The sequence below is a fragment of the Aspergillus sydowii genome (assembly GCF_001890705.1).
Source record: "Aspergillus sydowii CBS 593.65 unplaced genomic scaffold ASPSYscaffold_4, whole genome shotgun sequence".
NCBI lineage: Eukaryota > Fungi > Ascomycota > Eurotiomycetes > Eurotiales > Aspergillaceae > Aspergillus > Aspergillus sydowii.
The window spans coordinates 2,006,067-2,022,835 of NW_024467862.1; the positions used below are offsets into that span (position 1 = coordinate 2,006,067).

General features: G+C 51.1%; 5 protein-coding genes across 5 annotated transcripts; 2 read left to right on the forward strand and 3 right to left on the reverse strand.

Moving 5' to 3' along the window:
• Nucleotides 1–20: 20 nt before the first annotated feature.
• Nucleotides 21–5,339, reverse strand: ASPSYDRAFT_88941 (putative ABC transporter; the record flags this gene model as incomplete). Its single annotated transcript, XM_040852088.1, has 14 exons — nucleotides 21–197; nucleotides 285–741; nucleotides 821–1,110; nucleotides 1,172–1,423; nucleotides 1,471–1,694; nucleotides 1,747–2,084; nucleotides 2,132–2,209; nucleotides 2,275–3,028; nucleotides 3,085–3,209; nucleotides 3,254–3,352; nucleotides 3,403–3,525; nucleotides 3,573–4,476; nucleotides 4,529–4,700; nucleotides 4,752–5,339. The coding sequence occupies 14 exons, from the start codon at nucleotides 5,337–5,339 to the stop codon at nucleotides 21–23; spliced, it is 4,581 nt and encodes a 1,526-aa protein (XP_040703864.1).
• Nucleotides 5,340–7,062: 1,723 nt separating this feature from the next.
• Nucleotides 7,063–7,983, reverse strand: ASPSYDRAFT_30874 (uncharacterized protein; the record flags this gene model as incomplete). The annotated part of the gene is made up of 1 exon (XM_040844820.1): nucleotides 7,063–7,983. One exon carries the CDS (start codon nucleotides 7,981–7,983, stop codon nucleotides 7,063–7,065), a length of 921 nt encoding a protein of 306 aa, XP_040703865.1.
• A 1,690-nt stretch (nucleotides 7,984–9,673) lies between these two features.
• On the forward strand, nucleotides 9,674–11,758 carry ASPSYDRAFT_44462 (Zn(II)2Cys6 transcription factor domain-containing protein). The gene has a single exon (XM_040846853.1). It carries the CDS (start codon nucleotides 10,061–10,063, stop codon nucleotides 11,444–11,446), a length of 1,386 nt encoding a protein of 461 aa, XP_040703866.1. The 5' UTR covers nucleotides 9,674–10,060; the 3' UTR covers nucleotides 11,447–11,758.
• Nucleotides 11,679–14,349, reverse strand: ASPSYDRAFT_88944 (uncharacterized protein; the record flags this gene model as incomplete). The annotated part of the gene is made up of 7 exons (XM_040852089.1): nucleotides 11,679–11,758; nucleotides 11,826–11,963; nucleotides 12,027–13,028; nucleotides 13,094–13,406; nucleotides 13,460–13,491; nucleotides 13,552–14,168; nucleotides 14,219–14,349. 7 exons carry the CDS (start codon nucleotides 14,347–14,349, stop codon nucleotides 11,679–11,681), a joined length of 2,313 nt encoding a protein of 770 aa, XP_040703867.1.
• Nucleotides 14,350–14,793: 444 nt separating this feature from the next.
• ASPSYDRAFT_176487 (MFS transporter) lies at nucleotides 14,794–16,734 on the forward strand. Its single transcript, XM_040843463.1, has 4 exons — nucleotides 14,794–15,124; nucleotides 15,202–15,580; nucleotides 15,644–15,721; nucleotides 15,781–16,734. Exons 1-4 carry the CDS (start codon nucleotides 14,913–14,915, stop codon nucleotides 16,600–16,602), a joined length of 1,491 nt encoding a protein of 496 aa, XP_040703868.1. The 5' UTR covers nucleotides 14,794–14,912; the 3' UTR covers nucleotides 16,603–16,734.
• The last annotated feature ends 35 nt before the right edge of the window (nucleotides 16,735–16,769 follow it).

The window sequence follows — 16,769 nt, forward strand, 5'->3', positions numbered from 1 at the left end:
TCAAAAAACACACGTTCAAATCAACTCTTCACACTCTTCCTCGTCCTTCGCGCACTAACCCACCTCTTCGCATCATTAACGCCATGCAAATACAGCCACGAGAAGAAAAACACCGCCGCGAAATTAAACGCCACGAATGCCCAGAAAATCCCATAGTCGCGCCACTTGTTACTGTAGTAGACGTTGAAGTTTGTGGCCTGCCAGAAACATATTAGCAAGCCATTCTCGTTATATATAGGGTTAAGATGTAAGATGTAATGAAGAAGAAGGGGGGAAAGACGTACAAACTGGTCCCCATTCCTAAACTGGCAATACGCACACATCCCACCCCCAGCATCCCTGACATACCCCGTCGCAGCATCAACAAATGCCCCCGCATATTCCTGACAAGTCCCAAAGCCCGGCGGAATGGAGAAGAAGCTCTCCTCGCGCTGGACGCACTCCATGGGGATGTCATGGACAACAACGCCCAGGAACCCCTCGAGCAGGTAGTGGAAGGGGGTGAGCCAGTACATCCACGAGCGCCAGAAGGTGGGCAGGGCCATGTAGGGCACGACGACGCCGCAGAAGGCGACGATGAATGTGAAGAAGCAGGGGACGAGGAGGGAGGCGAGGAGTTCGTTTGGGGACATGGCGGCGATGAATTGTCCGAAGCCAACGTAGAAGAGCTCGAAGAGCATGAGGAGCATCCAGACGAAGCCGGAGCTGAAGCTGTCGCGGGGGAACCAGATGCCCCAGTACCTGTGTGTATTATTATTTGTTAGTATACGGTAGTATACGGTAGTAGGGAGGTTTAATTAAAAGAGGTTGAAGAACGGACCAGCAGTTGAAGTATATGGAGCCCGCGATTATGGAGTAGGGCAATTCAGGTAGGATAGCAGAGGTCACGAATGCAGTCCAGTGGTAGATCTTTGAGTTTGCTTCGCGGGACTCGTACAGGGCCCGGAAATGTAGATAGCGAGGCTGCAGTTGTTGGATGAGTGGCGGACAGATGGTGAGGGTCATGAAGACGGAGAAGAGCCGGGACTGCATGTCGATGTAGCTGTTGCCCAGGTGCCAGAAGGTAAAGGTGTTGAACAGACCGGTGAAGATGTGTAGGGCGAATTTGCCCTATCATATCTTGTTAGTCGCCAATATCATCGTGGAGGTATATAGGACAGGAAAGGCATACAATGTTGTATTCAGGCGTCCGCCAGTACGCGACAAACGACCGCTTCGTGACAGCCACTATCTGCGTCCATATTGGCATCGCGTACTCTCGGTCGTCATCCTTGTTTTGCTCTTTCTCGTTGTTGCGGCGAGACTCGATGGTGTGGTCGATTTCGTTGGAGAGTTGCTTGCAGTTCTGCGAGTTGGCCCAGACGTCGCCCCAGTCCTGGCCTCTATACTCTGGATTCCCGGCGCCGATAACCTCGAGCATGTACTTGACACTGTCAGCTAGGTAAATGGCTTGATGGCTATGGTGCGTACCTCTGCAGGATTGGCATCTTCAGGACACTTCTTGCCCCCATTCTGCTCGAAATACTGAATGAGCTTGGAAGAATCGGTTCCCAGCTCACCATTATAGACAGTCCTACCACCACTCTGGAGCAGAATCAAATCATCGAACATCTCGAACAGCACAGCGGACGGCTGATGGATGGTGCACAGGATTGCCTGCCCGGCATCTGCCAGTCGACGAAGAAAACGAACAACTATCATCATTAAACCTCGAATCACCCAAGCCAAATCGAAGTTCCCACTTACTATTAAAAGCCGCAAGAGAATCCAGCCCCGAAGTAGGCTCATCCAGGAACAGCAGTAAAGACGGCTTACTCGCCAGCTCAACCGCAATAGTAAGTCTCTTGCGCTGCTCCTGGTTTAGACCTACGCCGCCTGATCCTACCGTTGCGCCTGCGATGGGCCTCATTTCCAGGAGGTCGATGATCTTCTCGCAGTAGTCGTACTTCTCCTGGGTCGGGACTTCTTTCGGCTGCCGCAGCAGGGCCGAAAAGCGCAGGGATTCACGGACTGTGGCAGTTGGCTCGTGGATGTCTTGCTGTTCGGCGAAGCCTGTTGCTCTTTGGAAGCTTCGCGGCAGTGGTCTTGCTTGTAAGTACTGGTAGGAGTATGATGAGTTAGGGCTACTTACTTGCCGTCGACCAGGAAGTCGCCCGTGACCACGCCAAAGTCTAGTCGCTGGGCCAGTGCATTGAGAAGGGTTGTTTTGCTGTGATAGTTAGTTTCAATATTTGCAATTGAGATAGTATAATAAGGATAAGAGGTGGCACTCACCCAGCTCCTGATGCTCCCACCAGCGCTGTAAGTCGACCAGGACGGACATAGCCCTGGACGTCCCTCAAAAGCCTCTTCTTCCCACCACTGACCGGAATCGTATAGTTGACATTCTGGAACGTGAAGACAGACGTGCTGCGCGCAATACCCTCAACCTTGGTGTTATTACCTTTCTCGGTCTCGTTCCCCTCTATATCCTCCTCCATAGTCATCCCAGAACTGCCGTTGCCGTTACCGTTACTGTTCCCAGACTCAACATCACCATTAGGCACCTCCTTATCCTTATGCTCAACAGCCCTCTCAATAGCCCTTGGCGCCTCACCCCTCTTAAACACCGTCACCGCACTCCCGCCCTTATTCGGCTTCTGCAGCTCATTCCCAATCATCGTCGTGACAACAAAGAACACAAACCACGCGATGATAATCCCAAAGTTGCGCCACAGATGCGAGCGGCTATACGTATACGCCGTCTGGATATAGTCCGCCCCCTGCACGGTCAGCTGGTCCGGTGTACTTCCCTGGATAGCACAGGTTTGGTGTCCCGGCTGTGCGCCGGGTCCGTCGGGGACGATGCTAGGCGGGACGCATTGGATATCGAGGTTGTAGAATTCGTTTGCCATTATGCCCTCGAAGGCGTATTGGACGGGGTTTATCCAGATGAGCCATTTTAGCCACGGGTGCATTTTCCAGGGGGGGATTAGGTAGCCGGTGTAGACGACTAGGGCTTGAATGGCGACGCCGGTTAGACGTGTTGCTATGGTTGTTAGCAAGTTTAATGAAGCCAAGATTTTTGTAGTAAAGGAAACGTACCGACGTCGAGAGAGGCACTGAGGGCTCCGATTGTTCTGAAGAAAGAGTACATGGTCATTGTGAGGATGAAGATGAAGAGGAAGTTGATGAAGAATTGAGACGGCGTTCTCTGCAGGTTTGCCATGCTGGTGAAGTTAGCTAGTGTCGACTATGATACTGGGCAACGTACAAGTATACTATCAGCTCGAACAAGGTGACCTGGACGAAGATCATAGGGACGTCGCACACTACTTGGGCCACGGCGTAGGCAGACGGGCGGTAGAACGAGCTGTCTATTAGCATGGAAACAAGTGAGTGCCTGTATCGTCGAAAACTTACAAGCTTTTATGCTTCAACATGACCGGACGATGCGTGAAGACGTCAGTGAGTTCAGCAAGAGCGAGTAGAGCGTTGAAGAGAAGGACGAAGAACATGGCGCCCCCTCGAGTGAAGACACCAGCGCTGTATACATCTTAGCCCTACCCTAGATCTGATACGGATTCACTCACCTCGTCTGCGGCAGATTATAGAACAGACTCCCGATAATGAGGGCCTGGAACGTGAGGATCCCCCACTTCCCAATAAGGGTCTGCCTGTCACCGTACATGATCATAAACTGTCGCTCCGTGAGGATAAGGACTTGCTTGTAGAAGGGGACGGTGTAGTTCTTCTTGGGCGCCCTCCTTCGAGCTTCCTCTCGTTCAGCCTCCTGGGACTTGACCTCCTTCTCAAAGTCCTCTATATCCCGCAGGTTCTGCTTAAAATCCGGGCTACCGCGGTACGCCTGCTGAAAGTCCTCCGCAGAGCGAGGGATGCGGTCTTCCCAGCCCTTCTTCACCCTCCGCGCATTGGGATCACTCACAGACGTCAGAAAATCCGGCGTCGTCCATCGAGGCGGACACTCAAAGCCCAGTCCCTCGAAGTAAGCCCTTGCATCCTCCGCGCGGCCAAAATACGCACACCTCCCGTCCTCAATCAGCACGACCTTATCGAACTGCCTGTACAGATTCTCCGACGCCTGGTACAACGCCACCAGCGTCGACGCATGCGCCATGTTCGTCAAGCTCCGCAGACTCTGCACGTACTCAGAGGCCGTACTCGCATCAAGGCCCTTGGTCGAGTTGTCCCAGCACTGCGTGCTCGCCTTTGTGACGAGTGCTTCGCCGATGGACACGCGCTTCTTCTCGCCGCCCGAGACGCCGCGCACGATCTCGCCGCCGACTTTTGTCCCGAGGCAGTGCTCGATCCAGAACAGTTTGGCGATTGTGGATAGGAAGGTCTCTTGGTACTCCTTGCGGCTTTCGCCTGGTAGACGCGAGGCCTGGTCAGGGGTGCGGGTTTTGAGGGCGAACATCAGGGTTTGTCGGACGGTGAGGGTTGCGTAGTGCAGGTCTTCCTCTGGGTTGTAGAGGACTGCTTGGTTAGTATGGTGTTTTTCTAAATGTGGTCTATGGGATGGGCTTACCCTCTGAGCGGTATTTGTCTTCCATGGTATCTGCGTCTGTGCCACCATAGAAGATATCCCCCTCGACACTTTTATATCCCGATCTCTGATTCCCAATCGTTTTCAGAAACGTCGAGCATCCTGAGCCTGGTCTTCCCAGAACCAGAAGCATCTCTCCGGGTCTCACGCATCCCTTCGCCATCCCGTTAGCGCACTACTATACAGAAGTAAAAAGAAGAAATACCGTGAAATCATCCAAAATCGTCCTCAACGGTGCACCACCACCACCCCCCTTCCTCCCCTTCGTAAATACCCTCCTCATCAACCTAGGCAGTCCCAAGAAGATATCCGAATTCGTCGGCTGCAGCGCCGCCCCAAGCCCCACGCCCTTCACGGTCAGATTCTTCCACACAACACCGACATGGCGCGTCTGCTCCTCGTCCGAGTTGGCCTTCCGTTCGTGTCCGAACATGCGCGAGACCAAGCGCACAATCTGGTCTGTGTCGTCGGCCGACTCTTTATACGTGGAGCTGGTGGTGCGGTGTGCTAGGGCGCTTGAGATCTCATTCTGGGTGAGTGGGCGGCCGGCCGCTGTGCTTTGGCGGGTGAGGTTTGGAGTTGGAGTTGCGGAGCTGGAGTCATTGCGACGAGACTCGTTTGTTCGGATAGGTGCGAACTTTTCGCTGGGCGAGTTGTTGGAGTTGGAGTTGGTGGATGGGATCGATGCGGTTTCTGATGTCCCTGCGGACTCCGGAGGGGAAGGTGATGGTGGAGATGGGTGTTGGCCAGAGCTGGAGTTCCTGAATGGATCACGATAGGAACTTTGTTCCATGGCTATTGATTTGAAAGTAGTTGCTATGTGGAAAGCATGAGGAAGGGTTATGGTTGTTGTTGCTATGAGGATAAGCTTGATATATTATATTCACTATGATATCAACGACATTGTCCTAACTCCGAGACTGACTCGATCGCAATCATAAAACGGGCATAACACTCGAACCCGTCCGGGCTCGGACAACTGGGGATCCGATATGCGAGAGAGCATCGGACGGAAATGAGTGGCTTCCGTGGTTGAGTTCATCATGAAGTCATCGCCAGGTCAGATCGAGATCTCAATCACAGTTACACAATGCGCGATCGGGCACTGAATATTATTATTGCCGCATGATTCATGTGGCAGTGGCAACTGTCTTCATTGTGATGTAGATATTATTTCACGGCTGTAAGTTCCAAGTCCCAGGAACAGATAACTGGTGTTTTATTTCTGTATACTCTGTTAACGGTCTAGACCGGTCGATATCCCGGTTCACATTGCTGCGGATGTACTTATTTTATGCACTTATGAACGGTATATAAGATTGGTAAGTATTCGAACACGATCGCCGTCGCTCCCTGAAACAGCATGCAGTATTACTACCACTGCGCCTCTACAGTCGTGGACACAGCTTAATACCATTCATCTCAACAGAAGACTCATTGGCCGGGATCAACCCCACGGCAGCCCTCTACCAAGAACAGGGATCAAAATTCCTGTTTAAGAGGCCATCACGACTGCTCACATATACCAAGCGATTTATATCCCATCTACGACTTGCTAGAACTGAGGCCATATTTTGGTACCAAAGTGGGGACTCCAAGTACCTGTAGATGAGGCTTTGTCCGGGATGCCAGATTTAGATCTAGATACTCCGGTCCATAAATCTCTTCTGCCTGTTTATATGAACAGCAGGTCTGCCGAGCAATCGAGCGAAGGGCAACAGCCCAACAAGCAAGATCGCTTAGCCTCCAACATTCCTGACATGGTTGTCAGAGGGGTATCCTTGGCTGCAGCAATGCCAATGCTCGGCTATGAAGCATGAATGAATGGCAATGAGAGTTACGTTACTGTCAACGAGGTAGGCACAACTGAAGATGAAAGCAGTGGAAAGGTCGTAATATTTATAACTGCAGCTCTATAAAGCAATAAAGCACCAGAGGTATCATTATTTCTCTTTCTTCAAGGATTCCGTCAAGGACCTTGGGCAGCTGGCCAAGCCCTAATGCCTTGCTTATAAACTCCGCCATAAACACTGCCCAGAATCCAAGAACCCCTAACGCCTAGCGGTGTTTAAGTTGCCCAGTCAACTGCAGGCCCACAGTGTCACAGCTCTATCGGAGAGATTCCGTGCACTTTTTGAAGTCATGTTCTGCGCCGAGTCTGCGAATGCCTAGGCGACTTTGCACTGCCGATCGGATCCCTCGGCACAGCCAGGATTAATGCAGATTGCAGAGTATAAGGCCAGTACCTGATCTCTCGCCAAGCAGAATCATGCCGATCAGGTTGGTGCTTTACTTTTTGGAGAAGAGTTGGCTCCACCGGTTCAGCATGTCGGGTCGGACCGCTGGGGACTGAGATGATAACATCGATTCATGCTGAACAATCGGAGAGAATCGGATGAAGCAGGTTTACTGTGAATAGTAACGTTAATGCAATCAAACTGTAGCTGAATATAGCTGAATCTAGGGTATATAAGTATATAGGTGTCTAGGTATATAGGTAAAGTAATGACATCCAACTACCAAGGACTATCATCCACAGTAGCCATACGCCTATCCTCCCCATGAGCCTCGACAAAAGACGTGATATCATGCAACGCCTCCCTAGGCACATCCGCATCCGCATAATCCTCCTCCTGGAACCCATAGATGATCCCATCCACCCCAGCCCAGCCCAGCATCATGTCCACCCTCTCCTTATCCCCCGCCGTACTCGTCCACCCCATCACCAGCCCCAGCTGGCCCTGATTCCTCGCATCACGACCATGCCTCAGCCCCGAGCAGGTATAATACTCCAGCTCATGACAGTTCCCAAACTCATACTCCAACTGCGGCCACCCATAATCCATCACCCTCTGCGCAGGCCCTACACTTAAATCCGAAGTAAACTCCTGGTAAAGCAGCATAACCTCGCCCGCGTCCCCGCTCAAGCAAATCGCCTCGTTGTCATTCAGCGTCTCGCTCATCACTTCAAACCCCCTACTGTCCTCCGTCTGGTAGAACCCGTACAGCGCCCTCACACCCACGGGTTCAAGCGTGTCCCGCACGAGATCCCGCAGCGCCTCAATCGAGCACTCGCTTTCTTCATCTTCTTCGCCGTCGCAGTAATCTGGGTTCTTGATGTCTAGCCATACGAAGATGATGTTCTGCCCGTGTGCGCGCTCGTTGGCTATGAAGCTGAAGAGCTCGTGGGCTGTTGCGCCGGCGCTGTCGGCGGAGCCGGTGTGGTCGGCCCACCAGCCTGAGTCCCACGCTGTGAGGTCGACTTCGAGGGCGTTGGCGCCGTGTGAGAGCGCGGCTGTTACGGCTGAGGGGCGGAGGACGCGGTGGGCGATTGCGTAGGTTGGTTGTTGGGGGGTTTGGGGCGCTGGGGGGAGGGGAGGCTCTAGGAGGCCGGTTGTGTAGAGGAGGTGGTGGAGGAAGGTGGATAGGGAGGGCATTTGGGTGTTTTATATCAGAGTAACATGAGTGGAAATAATCATGAATGGAAGGAAACGTGAATGGCAAAGGCCGTAACTCGTTAAGGATATATTTCTGGGTAAGGGTGATAAATGAAGTTGCTGAAGAGATGCAGCAGCAATATATGTACCACCACCGAGTCTCCGGCGCATTCGTAAGAGCGCTTACGAACTGCTACTAATTCTCTGGACTAGTACGTACGTGGACAAGATATTTAAGTAGAAAGCAAAAGCCTGCGACTGCACTGCCGATATTTCCGACTGCGCCTGGCTGTATTTCCGATTATGCAACGGAGCCCACGCTAAGAATAGTGCAGATGTACAAACCCTCGAGTAATAAGCAATAATGCCCAATGACCGGACACCTGACTCCCGAGGAGATACAGAGTAAAGGAAGGGCTAAAACGCAACGAGTCAGGGCGCCAACAGCGTCGCGCTGCATGGCGGAGTTCACAAGCTTAGGGCTCTCTAGGCACCCAATTATTATCGCGGGCTCAATGCGACGCTGCTTCCAGGCTGTCGAATGGGAGTGCACTGACAGGGTTGTTTGAGCAGAAACATGTTACATTTAGGCCTGATAAAATGCCACTGCTAGTCATCTGCCATGCCATTTGGTGTTTGGCATTTAGGCTGATCTGGGGCTGATGCTGAAGCAGAGAGATGGAATGGATGGGCATGTTCCTAAACGGACAAAGTTGGATAACCCCACACCCAAAGCTGGGTTCACCTGGATCCAGATAATAGCCGTCATTTGAAAATTGAAAATGTTAAAAAAGAAGCTGCCTGGAGGTGAGACGAGGAATCTCACGGTCGGCGGGCCGGGGACAGACAGTCCGAGCCCACAAAGTGACGAATCACGACAGCGTCTCCATCTTTAGGGCTCCATGGTGGATTTGCCATAATAAATTAATAAGAAGAGTTGTATCGACTAGTGGCTGCTTGGCACAAAACTCCAACAATAAGGCCCCAGATCAAACCACATCGGTGGATTGAAAGAGGATTGGTGCGATTCTGCTGTCGATGTTGGCAGCCCTAAACAGGATAAGCTGCACGTGAGGTCCGACAGTCTGCGCCAGCCTGATTGAATCCAACTGGAAGTGTATACACGTAGCGCTCCCAAGTGCCAATTCGCAATACTTTTTCTGACCCTCTTCATCGAATGCCATCGTGGATATCCTGATGTCAGTCCGATCAAGTCGCCCTGCCTGAGGCATACAGTCACGTGACTCGCACTCCGTATGCTCCGAGTAATTGAATGTATCTACACCCAGCCAGCCCTAACATTCGCAGACAAGAGAGGATATCTCGTATTCAGGACATCATGATCACTCTCGTGCGTGGTTCCGCCGGAGGAGCTGAAGAGTGGGGCGGAGCCGGGAGCTGGTTTGGTTATGGCTGATGCATGTTGTATATGTATTTTATCGTGTCAGTTGGTTACAATATGCACATGTGTACTCTGTAGAAACAAAACGACCCCGCCTATAGGGTTGGGGGCCAAAAGGGCCTGGCATACACAACCAGGATACTCCAATTGCAGGACACGAGCGTACGAGTGAGATGAGTTCCGGACCCTCGTCGCGGCCGGCGCTGAGGGCGAAGCTACGCCATACCCCGAACCAACATCTTTCATGTATCGAGTTCTGTAATAGGATTAAGTCATGCCATTGTGGCGTTACTGTATGTTGAATGATCCGAAAGAAACCTGGAACGTGGCAAGAGGCCCCCCGTACGCGAGGAATGGCCACGGTATTGTGCATTAGTCTGCATGGATCTCGATCCTCCCGGAATCGCGAGATACAGTAATATTGACAATAAGACCGCGACTGGCGACTGTGGCCAGAGGACCCAGTACTCAAGCTATTTAAGCTGTTTCTTGGGCACCGCAAAGTTTCTTGGTATACGCTTCTCTAGCAGCCGATATCAGCCTTTGAGATCCTGCAGGTGTCAGACTGCAATTTTGCAGTAAAACCCCTTCCTCTGGTTTCGTTTCTTTCTCTTTTTCCCGTTCTTGTATTGATTCTTCCACCTGCAAGACTCCCTTTCTCAAGGTCGGATACCAATGGCGGCGAGGAACGACTTCCTCTCCCTTCGTTCTTCCTGCGAGCGCTGCCGGTTCCATAAGCTTAAATGCACACTCCCCTCCGATCGTTCATCCAACGAGCGTCCTTGTTGCACAAGATGCTCTCGAGCAAAAGTGGAATGTGTCTTTGGCCGGAGGGCTCGAGGAAGGAAGCATCATCCTGTATCGAGTCCTCGTCCAAGAATTCGTGGCTCGGATTCTTCTACTAATACACAACATTCGTCGCCTTATCTAGGAGACCCTAGCGAGCTGTGTTTGGTAACAACGTCTCAGCAAATGAAAACAGACCAATCACTGAATCGGATCGAGGGTGGTCATGAGGAAAAGGTTGATTTCCTGCGTTTCGATTCGCCAAATATTGATACTGGCGCCGGTGCGGGGTGGGCAGAGCCAGGCGTCCCTGATTTGGGAATGTTCTGCTCCCTGCTAGACCAGCAAGCGTCTCAATGGGGCGTTGGCGCTTTTGACGCACAAGGGAGTGAAGTGCCGCGGGAGCCGTTGAATGCAACAACCCAATTCAGTACAGTCCCGTTCGAGGACGAACAAGGGGGGTTCCCTGGAATTTCGGAGTGGAAAGGCCCGGATACAATTCTGCGACTTTCAACACTCGTCGCAAAGATTCACGAAACAATAAACACCCTTCATCGCGGGCCATGGGCTAATATCAAAGACAACAATACCGGCGTGCTTGACGATTACCCAATTGGCAGGATTCTGCAGCTCTCTCAAGAATTTTCCTGCATTCTGCGAAGCATGCAACAGACAGGGATCCTCCAGAAATCATTGTCCAATGTCGTTGAACCGCATAGCCATGAAAATTCTCGAACGGCTGACCGGATGGAATTCTCCACCCGAGGCTCGATTTCCGGTGGCTGGGAAGCGCATCACCCGAACCAGACAAGCATGGGTAATAGGTCGGTACAGGCCGCTGAGGGGGAAGAAATGGGCACACCAACTGGCCTTCTCATTTTAAGCTGTTATATATCTTTGACAAATCTGTACGGGATTGCGTTGGGCCATTTTGAAAACCACCTCCGCGAGATATCGGAAACGCCAGTTACGATGACACGAAACTCCGGGCTCCGCCTCGGAGAATTGCCTGGCATTAACAATACATGGACCAAGACCGGTACGGCAATCCGTCTCTTGTTGGATGCCCTCCAGTCTGCTGAAGATGCCATTGGGATTCAAGATTCGGATTCGGATTCGGATTCAGATTCAGATTCACAACAAGCCGCACAGGAACACGCGAGCGAGCCCTTTACGGATCTTATCGGGGAGCTTTCCCAGACTGTGCTGAAGAAATGCCTCTTTCAAAAGGTCCAGTCCGTCAAACAATTACTGTGGGAAAGGATGAGTCTGTAGACGAACGGCGGGATAGCAGAAAGGAACTTATACATTTGAAATAGATGCGGAAGGAAAGGCGTAGGAAAGAACACAGATTTGAGCGTCTCTTTTAGAAGGTATACTGTCGCTATCTTATCACTAGACTGTTGGCTCTTGCGACCAGAGTGGCGGATTGTGAGGGGTCAAACGCAAGTATCAAGATGATATAGAATTCGGTTCTGTTCTGCTGCTTTTGATCATAACAGAGTGTCTAAGAAGCTGGGTTCAAAGCTGTTGTTTCGCGTCTCGTCGGCGGTGGCCGCTCCACGACCACTTGGACTTTGTTTATTGCTGGTTGAAGTAGTTAGCATAGCTGGAATATAGCTAACGAATAGCTTACTACCTACCATCGGCCAACCAAAACCTGTCCCAGGCGTTGCGAGCGGAACGGTTTCGATACCTTCCTGAGTAAGATTCCAGTTGGTGAGGACCGATGCATCGAAGACAGGGAATTGAACTTGAAAGCCAGCTGTGTTTGCCAACATGTCGAGTGGAACTAAATAATATCCCCGTCAGAATGTTGATAGCGGGAAATCTACGGGCTTTCCATGTGACTCACCTTCCTGGGAGTAACTAGTATGGTCGTTTTGAGGTGGTGAAAGCTGTTCGAGTGGCGGTAGATTTTCATGATCCTTTGAACCAGAGGCGTTGCCAAGGGGGTTATTGCGATTTCCCAAAACCACGCTCAAAGCTTTCGCGGCCTTACGTGCCTCGTTAGAAGAACTGCTGGAGCAACGCCAAATATCATATGTTTTCTGAAGACAGGTCCAGATGGTTTCCACCAGCGAAGGATCATCTGCTTCGTCTTGAGGTGCACTGCGAGCCTGCTGCAAGTAAGAGCAGAGAATGCTCGTGGCTAATAGAAAGTCGTGGTTGACCAGAGACGACACTCTCCACCGCTCCTGATACAGCCGACAAAATGGCTGAGTCTCTTCCTGGAGCACATGTTGATGTTCAAGAAGCTTGAGCGCTGCATCTATACATGCCTGCTGGGAGTGACTAAGTCGGTTTTTGATCTGGGAGCTGTGAAGGTACCCCTGATGCAACATAATTCTTGCACGGTGGAACATGATCTCCAGGAAGACCTTTTGCATGATAATCTGCGGGGAGTCCATGATACAATGGGCCATCGAACGCCACTGGAGACATAAAGGGATAGATCTATGCGTGTCATAAAGCATGCTATCCATCTTCATAATTTCCGCATAGTTATAGGGCCTGGAAGTGTCTGTTGAAAAGTCCCATATAATACCAATTACTGCCACCATTCTGGCTTTAACGAGACGATATAGCATGGGCGTGAGCTCCGTTTCTAGTCGTACAGGAGGCATTTGGATGGTGGCCTTGTCAAAGTCGTTATCATAAAGATTTAGAGGTTCTCCAGTATCAGTTTGCCAATGCTTAATCAGCCGAGGAAGACCCATCTGAGTAGAGATTCCCAAGTCCAGTTCAACTACAGTAGTCCAAACGCGTTTGCGCATTTCAGCTGCGAAGGGTGAGATCTTGAAGTGTTTCGGATCTCTGTGGTAGCCCATGTGCATTGCCAGCTGGACAATAGTACCTGGAACAAAAAGGACGCATAATCAATTTCAGCCTGACAGCGAATGGACAGTCGGGAGAACTTACCTAAGAGTATCCAAATGCCAATTTCAGCATCGCTGCGAAGGAATAGCTCAACGGCAATGTAGAGCATGAGTGTCTCCAGCACATACGGACCGCCTTTCGCATAATCTCCGCAGACAAGACATTGTACGATCTTTTCCCTAAACGTCTCAACCATCTGTTGGAGATCACGCTCTGTCGATGGGGTCATGGTTGAGGTTTGAAAGCTTGGATCCAGCCTGAATTTCTGAAACTGCGTCGCCAGGCACATGATAGTATATAAGAGCCCAAGCCATATGACGGGCGCCTTTGAGGGATCATTCCAAAATTCCTCATACTGTTGGAAGGTCAGTGGTAAAAAGTAGGCTATTTGGGGAAGTCTGAGAATACCTCCTTCAGGAATTGAGCGCTATGTAGTACGGCTGGTGTGTGGCAATGAGCAAAGGAGCTCTTTTTCCCCTTCCGCGAGTAGCTCTACTTACCTGGAGACATATCGAATGAGTTAAAATAACGCGAAACTAACCGATCAACTACCGGCCGGGCCGGAAGTGCCGCAAGAAGCTCCTCTTTAGAGGCCAGTTTCGTACAGCCGTATAGTAGCTGGGGACCGGTACGTTCTGGAAGAGATGGCTCATCATCCGGTAGCTGGCGGCTGGCTTGCGTTTCCTCTTCCTGCTCAAAGTGGTCCCTGAGGTCGGCAATCCTGTCGAGGACTGCGGCCCAGTGCGCGCTGTTGACATAGTTCGTGCCAGATCTTGTCAGTTTCAAACTACCGCAATCTGACGCCGACGGAGAAGGAGTTTGGGGGAGATCTGTGGTTGTATCTGAAGAGACAGGGGTCGCGTGATCCATAGCAGAAGGCAGAGAGAAAGACCCCAGTCCTCCTGGCGTGTCCGCGTCCGAGCGTTCCTGGAAGCCATTATTGTCTGCTGATGTCTTTTGCATCAGATCAACGACTAGGCTCTCTAATTGTTGAATTCGTTCCTGCACTGTCGGCTGGCGCTGTACACCACCTGGGGGTCTTGAGACATAGGTACAGGAAGGGCCTAGCCCGCGATAGGAGCAGCTCCCACAGGGTTGTTGTCGGTCGCATCGAAGTCTTAGTGAAAGTCAGCAAGGACCTTGTTTCAATGGCGACAATGGCCTTACTTCCTCTGTCTGCAGAGACTACAAGACAGCTGTGGTCGGTCCCGACGTCTGCTGTCAGGAAGGCGCGCCCTACCACGCGCCGTTTTGCCCGGGCCCCATTCGAGAAATCGAGGTTGGCTATAATCTGACATTATGGGGGTACCGACTTGGATTCAATTTGGCAGCAATTAATCAATCGGTAAAATCGTCTGGGATAAAGGAATTCGATAACGGATCCAAACGGGGTCGATCGCGGACCGAGTCGAGTGGGGTGGTAGTCGCCTGAGCCTTGGACTGTCATGACAAGGATCTGCCGACGTGTCCAACAACAGAGAAAAAGTCCAGAGTTATATTTGAGATCCTTATGGCGATCCTGCTCGAATCGTGGCTCATCGTCTGAGGTGAGACGGTGTTGATGTTGGTATCAATGAATGATTTCGTATTACCACTAGTACGGAATAAGTAACGGCTGGTCCGGTGCCCCGCCCCGATGCTCCGCTCCGATCTTCCGCTCCGTTGCTCCGTCACGTGCCCCAACTGGGGTATACACACGAGTAAACACAGGGGACACTGGAGTCAACTCCGCTCCGCTCCGTCACGACGAGCACAACACCGTCTTTTATCCTTATAATTCTATCGAAAATGTCTTCCCTCATCTTCACTTTCTATACCCGCTTTCTGGTGATTACAACTCTGAACCATCGACTGCACTTCCATGATGTCCGCACCAGACCGGCCGCTTGAGCAACAGCATGATACAACTGCAGACCCTGAAGCAGATGCGAAGGCTTCACTTTCTGGGGAGGAGTCAAAGTCCACCAGCACTGTAGGCTGGGACGGCCCCAATGACCCTTCAAACCCACTGAATTGGTCTCCCTTAAACCGGAATTTGCATGTGGTCGTTGTGAGCCTTTTTACACTGATAGCGTTAGTATTCTCCGACTTACGAGTCTATTTCCTATGACATCAATTCTACTGTGCTTCGGTTAACCTTTCGATGATAGTAATCTTGCTGCTACCATGTTCGCCCCTGGTGCAGAACAGCTCGCCGCAGAGTTTAACGTCACGAACGAAACGGTCATAGCCATGGCTGTGAGCCTTTATGTACTTGGCTTTGCGTTGGGTCCTCTTCTCCTTGCACCTCTCTCAGAGTTATATGGCCGCCTCCCGCTATATTATATCTGCAATGTTGTGTACTTTGCGTTCACGGCGGGCTGTGCCTTTAGTACAAATATTGCCATGTTTCTCGTCTTTCGCTTTTTCTCCGGTTGTGCTGCCTCCGGCCCAATGAGTATTGGTGGTGGCACAGTGGCAGACGTTACCCCACCGGAGCAGCGAGGAAAAGCCATGGCGCTGTTTACCATGGGCCCAATTCTAGGACCTGTATGTCAAACCCCCTTTCAGCGATTTTCTATTTCTCCTTTCCCTAGCTGATGCAAAATTCAGGTTTTGGGCCCCATCATTGGAGGATTCGTATCTGAATACGCGGGCTGGCGCTGGACCCTTCGTATAATCTTAATATTGGTGAGTATATGCTCTCTGTTAGTATCTTGCATGAAAGCATGCTGACCGGTTATCTCAAGTCCGGGGTCACCGGGTTGACGACTGTAGTCTTCACAAAGGAGACAAATGCAACTGTGCTGCTAAAGCGAAAGGCTGAGCGTTTGCGAAAAGAGACTGGGAACGCAACCATTGCCCCCAAAGTCACGAGAAACGAATCGCCTGGCCAGATGCTTCTTCAAGCTCTCATTCGGCCCGTCAAGCTGTTGATACTTTCACCTATTGTTCTGTTTGTGTCGCTATATACAGGTCTAATGTTCGGCCTCATCTTTTTACTGTTCACAACATTTCCGTCAGTCTTCCAGGGGGTCTATGGTTTCAGCCCTGGAACTGCCGGGCTCGCCTACCTTGGCCTTGGCATCGGAATGCTACTAGGGCTTGTCCTATTTTCGGTACTGAGCGACAAGCTCCTGGGCCAGGGACAGGGAAGCGTCGTACGTAAACCAGAGCAGCGCCTTATTCTGATGAAATGGCTAGGCCCTGTCACACCGCTGGGCTGTTTTATATACGGCTGGACTGCCTACTACCATGTTCACTGGATAGTTCCTATCATAGGGACCTTTGTCATCGGATTCGGCGCGCTGTTTGTTGTCATTCCCGGTCAGGTATATCTGGTCGACGCCTATGGAGCCCAGGCCGCCGCTTCAGCTCTTGCGGCAAATCTGCTTGTCCGCTCCCCTTTTGGTGCGTTTTTGGATCTCGCTGCGGATCCGCTGTACAGTAAGCTTGGTTTAGGTTGGGGGAACAGCGTGCTGGGTTTCATCACTCTGGCTTTCACCCCTGTGCCATGGCTGCTTTACCACTATGGTGAGACTTTGAGAACTCGTTTTGCAGTCAATTTGTAGACAGTCATACCTTGAATTGTGTGCCAGAATTTGTACTATATATTTTCATGTTTGGTGTTTTTCTACTGCAGTTATAGAGGACGATAATTTATCTTAGAACTGTGCCATAGGGATAGTCAAAATATCACATAGAGCTATAATAAAGATATAAAGTTGCTTTTAGAATG